At 33.0% G+C, this 8,378-nt stretch overlaps 1 protein-coding gene across 1 annotated transcript; it reads right to left on the bottom strand.

The window, feature by feature from the left end:
- Positions 1–586: 586 nt before the first annotated feature.
- On the bottom strand, positions 587–4,765 carry LOC8259186 (glutamate receptor 2.9). The gene is given in 6 exon segments (XM_002522480.4): positions 587–1,836; positions 1,930–2,327; positions 2,430–2,736; positions 3,074–4,350; positions 4,463–4,516; positions 4,519–4,765. Coding segments are annotated over 6 exon segments (2,694 nt in total). The 5' UTR covers positions 4,730–4,765; the 3' UTR covers positions 587–1,389.
- Between the last annotated feature and the right edge of the window lie 3,613 nt (positions 4,766–8,378).

The following is an 8,378-nucleotide window of genomic DNA, read 5'->3' as shown; positions in this document are numbered from 1 at the left end:
TTCCAAATTTTAAGTTTTTTGCCATGTACGAATTTTAGAGAAATGAAGAGGTAAAATGAGCTTGCTCATGGTTCCAATTTCCAAGATTCATCTCTCAATGCCACCACCTACTTAACTAGTTTTATCATCCTAAATTAATTCTTACTAACCATATATAGGTACTAACTTTTAATTGTATCTTTTAAGTCCAATCTATTTACCCAACCTTCAACTATTGGTTCAATTAAGTCTTAAGGCTTAATACACATAACCCAAATACTTAATCAACTTATCTAAATTAATAATCTAATATCATGCTTCTTATTCTCTACTTATAATTAATATATATCTGTTCCCATAAAATAAAAATATTATCAATATACCATCATATGCCCAATGATTAAATGTAAATATGTATGATGAGAAACTGCAGACGTTACACATAGAGTAGGTAAAGACCATTGGTTATTCCTCCAAATGTCTTTCGCTCTAGCTTTTCTTGGGAATATCTACATCGCCTATATTAATATTCGGAAACATAAAACAAGGTATTTTACCATTTTTGTAAGGGTAATACCATAGGGAGTATCTGATTCCATTCCCCAGCTTGAACAAAAACATATCATTAAATATTGAACGGAAGAAGATTTCTCCATATCCAACTTGCATGATTCGTTAATACCCCAAAACTGAGGTTTTTCTAATATGTTAGCTATAACCCATGTGACCCAAAGACAATGCTTACCAGTCACCAAACCCAGACATGTTTGATTTCTGCATCTTGATTCCAAATTAATCATATATTTAATGCCTGTGCCCCTTTGGTTCTTATTTTTACAAGCGAAGCTGAAGCCACTAACCCTCCTTTGCTAGAAGCATCATGGTCATTCTCAACTAAAACTTCGCTAAAGCTGAACAGCTTTTGGCAAAATGAAAATGGAAATGCCAATAAGTAATCACGCTTCTCAATTCAGCATTAACCAGCTAAATCCTTCCTGCATATGACAAGTGCTAAATAGTCCAGGATTGAATTCCTTTTAATAATTATACGGACCAGCCCTTCACAATGCTTATTATCCAATCTAGTTGAAAGAAAAGAGATCCCAAGGTATTTCTTACAGGCAACTCTCCCTCACAGAATTGCAAGGTCTGCAATATCTCCTCTTTGACAGTTTGAGGGACAGCACATAAGTAAAAGCTCCATTTGCCACAAGACCTGCAATTAACTGAATTGCTATTATTTAAATCTATGTTTTTCTTTTGCTTACACTAGTTTGAAGATACACCCTAAAATATCCATAATATCCAAACTACTAATACATCTAAACTATACATCTTTTAAGTTGACTTAAAATTTAATGAATTTTACAGTTAGAATTTTCTCCTTATGAGATGTCAGTGACTGGAATTTTACACGTCTGATTTCAGTTGTTGATCAGGACTTTGAAGATTCTCAGGAATATTCAGAACTTCTACCTCAGCAGCAGTAGAGGCTGAAAGACTGTCTTGAATGCTAGAATTGGTGGAGTCCCAACTTGAAGAGAAGAATTGATGAACATCAAGTGATGGAGAGAAAACGGGTTTGGGTTGTTCTACATTTTGGTCATGCCAATACTTCTTTAGCAAGTGAATTAGAAATAGTAGAAAACAAATGGTAGAGGTGGCACCAGATATAAGGTATAGACCCCAGAAATTTTGCAGGCTCAAGCTTTCATTTCTGTTATCATTTGCATTGCTAGCACATTGTGATGATGGAGTGAACCACTTATCTTCCAATTTCTTCAGGCTTCCATCCTCTGATAGCTTCAATATGGCTTTTGAAACATCAGCTGCAATTGGGGACCCTTTCTGAAATGCCTGAAAGGAAAGAAAATAGCTTTAAGTCATTTAATATATAAGGAAATTCTCACTAGTGCAGTTGAAATTTTGGAGTTTTACAAAAGCACTTACAAAGCCTAATCCTCCAAATCTATGGGTTGGTGTGTTGGCAATGTAGTTCTTGCAGTAATGGTTCATGAAAACTTTCTGATATGGTAGTTCCAGAAAAGCAGCATAGATTGTTTTCTTTTGAAACTCTCCGGGGTAACTGTATTCACTACTAACGTTCTTGATATTCTCTGGTCTGAACTGCAGCACATTCTCTAGGTATTTTCTTACAAATGAATCCCCATCACATCCGACTGGTAAATTGTTTCTTTTTAACCACTCAATATCAGTAACATTTGGCTGCAGTCGCTGGATTGTAAGCATTGAAGTTAAATTGGCAGTGTAACTTGAATTTAAAATCAAGACAACAAATAGCCAAACTACAACCACCAAGCGAGTGAGGTTACTGTAAACTTTCTCCCCTGCATACAGAGATCATAGCGTTTAAGATCATATAAAGTAAGTACCGAACCGGCATCAGAATAAAATGCATTACAGAGTTAATTTTTAATTTTGGTGCTTACTATGAGCAAAGAAAAGAGAAGAGAAAGTGAACAAAACTGCAGTGCCCATCTGATTCTTCCATGGACCTCTAAATTCAGGATTTGTTTGGTGCTCCAAAAACCAAACTATGAACATTGTGTAGATCAAGATGGCACCAGTGACCGCCCACATTTCCCAAGTAAATGGCTTCATAAACATCCAGGCCGACTCTTCAGACTTGACAGTAACTACCATTGACAGCCCTGATTCTGCATATGGTTGGGTGAATTCTACTTTGTCTGATCTTTCAGCTAGTATTGTGATATCTCCGACAATGGCATCATATGTCTTCAACAAATTATTGTGCACAAAACAAGCAAGAGTCTTTATCAACAACACGAAATTGAAATACGAAAAATAATAAAAAATAAGCAGTAATCTAAAGTAAAAAAAAAAAAAAACTATTTGCACGCAATAATATCTATATCAATTAAGGAAGAATACTTTTGATAATTACTTACTAAACTAATAATTAAGAAAGAAAATTGAGATGGACACAGAAAAGATTATAAGGAGGGAGTATTAGAAAAGTGGTGCATAGAGAATAAAAAGTGTTTTATTGTTTTCAAGCCTTCTTTTCAAATTAGGCAGAGATGAATGTGTAAAGGGATGTTTGTTTTCTTACCTTGTTATATAGATGATTCACCAGATCGTCATAGATGCCATTATACGGTACAAATCTGTGATATAGATTATAACCCAATACCTCTATCACCTTGCGGAAGAGTTCAATGCAATAACCATCATATCTATTCTCACTTGCGTTCACTACTTTCACGAATTTCTCAAATGATGTTCTTCCTGGAACACCAATAATCATTGGTTTTGCATTTGAAGGCATTGCCCAGCCTTTTGGGATCCGTTTTAGGTCCCCAGGCCAATTCACTGGACCTTCTAATCCCATACTACCACCACCATTTTCATCTTCATCATCTTTTCTGCCTTTTGAGAATCCAAACTTCGGCAACCAGAAGTCTATCTCCTTATATTTCTTTCCAACTACATTCACAATCCTCAGTTTAGGACTATGCAGTAACTCTCCTGATCTGAAATGTATCTGACCACTTAAACCAGTGAAATTACTTGATAAGATGTCGTTCAAGAACACTTTAGAATTACTAATGTTACTAGACATTCTCTCCATCGCCTTTATGATTGTTGTAATGCTATCATATGCTCGTAGAGCATAAAACCCTGGATCGAAATTATCTTCTTCAGGATAAGTAGAGCTAAAATTTCGCCGGAACTGGGAATAGAAACTTTTGTATTCACTGCTACTATCAGAATAGTTGGTCTTGATTCCTAGAGCACCTTCCATGGTGTGAATAACAGAAGTGTCGACTGAGTCGAGGAAACTTGTAACTGTGTCTGTAAGTATCCATACCGAGTCTTTCCCTACCATTCCCATCTCTTTAGCTTCTCTTAACAAATGTATTGCCAAAGGCAATGATGTTTGAAGAACGATAAAAACCCGTGATTTTACTTCTTGCAGCTTTGTTAGTTCTTCTTTTATAATTTCTTTTGGATCAAATGGTAAAGAAAATGGTGGAAGAACTAAGCTGTGCTCAATCTGTGAACCAACCTCTTGTAGAGCCTGAGATAGAAGTATTAACTCCCCAAAATCACCACCATTAGTATTATCTTCATGAACTGTTACAACCCTCCTCCAATTATACAACCGAGCAAGTTCTGCAATGCATCTCATTTGTTCAGAATTATTGTAAACCATTCTCACCAAGAAAGGCCAACGAGATTGCGCTAATGGCGGTGTAGTAGCAGGTGCAGAAAATGAAAACACAGGAACTTGAGCTTGACTTCCAATATCAGCAACTAAAGCTGCCTCTTCCCATATATCCATACCAATAATTGCTTTCACTGCCTTCTTTTTTATCAATCTTTCAGCTGCAAGAGGAAAAAAAATTCATGAAGTCATATATAAATATGAGTTTTTGAGATAGAAGTAGTACAGTAATTAATTAATCTGAAATGCAATAAAAAAGAACTAAACTATTACCAGCTTGAGCAGCTTGGAGGAGCTGCCTTTGGTGGTCTTGGAAGTGAAGAGATACTTGTGTTTTCTTGAGGCGTTGTTAAAGTTCCGAACAGCTATATCCATGGCAGTTTTCTCTTCCTTCCCAATTCTTGAATGTACATCAATGATTGCACCAATGTTTATAACTTCTGTATTATCATCACTGATAGCTTTGAGCAGGAAAAATGAGTCAAGTACAAGAAAAAGAAGGCAAATTTTTGCAGTTGAGTTGCTAAAGGATATCGTCATTCTGTTATGAAATTAAGTTACATGCAAATCATGATAATATAATATGACAACGGCTGCAATTTACCAGCTGTGCAAAAATTTTGTGGTTGTGGATGAAGAAAGAACAACGCGAGTCCCTAAAATATACGCGTCTATTAAATCCCCAGTCTTGGAATTGGTCTGATACAGGAATAAGTCAATATCATACTAATTAATATTGTCGGACCCTATGCAATGCATTAATTATATGCTGCGGAAGAAAAAATTATTAAGAAGGGAATAAATATATGAAATTTGTTAAATTGATTCTTATCATACGTCAAACATTAAATTGATCGGTTTAGACGTTGAATCTTTTTTTCCTTCTTTTTAAAAAAAATAAAATTAAAGAAATATTTAGAACTCAGGAAGGAGAGAGGAGCTTACTGATATTATAGCTATCTTACAGTGATTACCAAAAGCTGAAGTGTTGTTCGTTTTAGTTACCTATATCATCATCATTTTGATACTGTGAGTTAATCTTTGTTAGCCAGGAGTTTGTATTAGAAAAGTAAACGTGAAAGTCAAATTCTTATACTTGAAAAGTAAACGTCAATTTCCCATCAATATTTTCATTTCATTTTTAAGTCAAATTCTGTGAAAGTCAGCAGCAAGTCCAGCTGCATCAGCACATAGAGGAACTACACATAAATGCTTCAAACAATCTAATCACATCAAAATAAAGTAAAAGCAATACATAGAAAATACAGGTTAAAGCTACTGGATTCTAATTAGGTAAAATGTATAGAGCGTACCTATTTTTCTATGATCGGTTGCCTATCTCCTAGAAGCAAGGCAGGCTGGAATGAGATCCGATGAGCATTGTCTTGGTGTATTTTAATACCCAGGATTACGAAAAGTATAAATTCTTAACATATTATAATTCATCAATTGGTTAAATAAAATGATAATTGAACGGTGTTCATTAGTACACACATGGATAAAAAGAAAGAAGGAAAAATAAATAAATTTTCAAATAGCGATCCTAGCATAAAACAATAGGTCACATAATTTCTTTTAACTAATATCGATAACTTATAAATACTAAGACCCAAACAAACAAGTAATTAGTTATATTCTTTTAATATTAGTTGGCCCCGATGATTCACTTAACTTCCATCTTAATTATTTAATTTAAATTTCTAATATGATATTAATATAGATCTAACCCGATTTTTTCTCAATAGCCTAGTGTGGTTGTCAAATCTCAGTTGCACTTAAAGGCAATATTAAAAATCCACATTACTAAGATAGAAAACCAAGAAATTTAAAAATCAGATTAGACTTTTATATATATATATATGTATATTATAGCCTAACTAGGTATTAATTAAACTCAAAATAATCTTAAATCTAAAATGGTTCCTATAACAAACCTGACTCGATTTTATTGTTACTCTTCTCTACTTGTAGGTGTTAAAGTTCAATTAACCAATTGGACTCAAGCCCAATTACATTAGTAAGGTTTTCAATTTCACATATCCACTTGATTTTTAATCAAATTTATATAAATATTTGAAATAAATTATTTAAAAAATTACATAGACGAACTCCAATTCTATCTTTTTTTTTTTTCTTTTTAATAACAAAGCATGCAACCTGAGTCACATACATGTCAAAAATGTATTGTGAGTTCTAAGTAATGAATATACACTATACACTTTATATGTATAATGATGATAGGATCATATTTGATTCATTTGCCTTTTTTAGCAAAACATAAAAAGAAAAAGTATAAAATTGTATATTTACAATTTTTTTAGTAATATATTTTCTTAGACAAAAAAATATATTATAAATCGTGAAAAAAATATAATTCATTTTTAAAAAGTTTTGATTTTCAAAAAATAAATAATCTTTACTTTAATAAATTATTATTATATTATCTGCTTAATAAATTGATTCATTATAAGAAATATTGTATTTACCGATAGAAATAAGCCATTGCAGGTTTGTTGAAAGTTTGACGTTAATATTAGGGACGGTATAACAATATATTAGCAACAGTATATAGCAAAGACCGATAAATTCGTTGCAGGAATATAGCATGAGTATTTGGTGTAGAAAATATAGCAACGACCATTTAGGGTTTAAGTCTCTCGCATTAATTTTTTTTAATCTAAGTTGCCAGCCCTTCCCATCGTCGTCGCCCGCCCTCGCTGTCCCCCTAAATTGTTAAAGTATTTTCGTTATCTTTATTTTATCTTGTTATTTTTGTTATATTTCATAAATTTTAATTGTAACCGATGTTAATTTTTTTAATATTTCGTATAAATTCTTTTAATTCTTTTATCTTTTTCTATTACAGACTCATCTCTTTGCCATTTTCAATAGATTACTGATTTCTTTATTATTTATATTTAACATTAATTTAATTTAATTTAATGCTGCTGAAATTTTATTAAAAATTGATTAACATTAACATATTTTTCCTTCTGTTTAAGAATTTTTCGGTTGAAATTTCAAATGCAACAATAGTTTTTGTGTAGTCTGAGAAAGACAGACAATCAAAGGATATAAAAATATGATGTTCCACTGAAAGATGAGCGGAAAAGAAGCCTTAGTGTACGTGAAAGGATACTTGAATCCAATGAACAGAGTACTGGAAGATGCCCAAAGTGAAAAGAAACATCGGACACCCACAACAAGAACAAGCTTGGCAAAGCAAAGAAAGAGATGATCAACGCAGATTAAAGAAGCAGAAAATATCAATGTTTAATCATAACTTTTCTTGGTAAATACTTTCATGAAGTATTATACAGAGAATGCGTTATCAAACCAATTATTTTCATAGTGGAGGTGGGAGACTTTATTACACAGATTCACAGACTTTAATTTACTATGGATCAGGGCCACAAGGATACACACAGGTGCAGACCCTTGCAACAACACAATATCCACGAGCTCCTTTTTGTAGATGGGGATCTCCACCGTACTTCTCCCCGCACAATTCATTGCATTTCCCTTCTATACAGGGAGCCATAGGTTCAGCCCTTACGCAAACTCTCATTGCCGTTACTTCATTTCCTGCAACCATGAACCATGCATCAGTGTGTTTATATATGAATTCACTATACCTGACATTTTAATCACTATGAGCATTACACAGGATTTTGTATATCTCCAGCAACAGGAACGGCAGAATTAATCAAATTCAAATTCTTATATTATGTACAGACTATGGATATTACCTTTAGACAATAAAACAACAATGGCAAAGACTGCAAATATTTGAATGCTCTTCATATTCTCTTCCGGGTTTCTAATTGATGAAATGATGCTTTTGCTTTTTGGAAAAATTGGCGAACTAATAAATAGCAACAATTGCCACAATGAAGCATATAATTAAAAGGCTGATACTAGGGTTATTAGGTCTCTGTATATATACGTAATTACGACAATTATACGTTTCGAAATAACTATTTTTAGAAGCTCTTGTTCGTCATTTACCTGTACAATTTATTATCATTCAGTTGCTTTCTTCATTTTAGCTGTTTTTGTTTTGAGGTTGCGGTTTTGGCATGCATCTTTTTAATTCTTTTCCTTTCTTTTCCTTAAGTAAAATCTTTGAATTTATGTAAAAATGATATATATATATATAAGCATTATACCAGAATTAAGCATTATTCCT

This window comes from Ricinus communis, chromosome 5 (genome assembly GCF_019578655.1).
Source record: "Ricinus communis isolate WT05 ecotype wild-type chromosome 5, ASM1957865v1, whole genome shotgun sequence".
In the NCBI taxonomy this organism is placed as follows: domain Eukaryota; kingdom Viridiplantae; phylum Streptophyta; class Magnoliopsida; order Malpighiales; family Euphorbiaceae; genus Ricinus; species Ricinus communis.
This window is presented reverse-complemented; position numbering and strand designations above follow the sequence as displayed.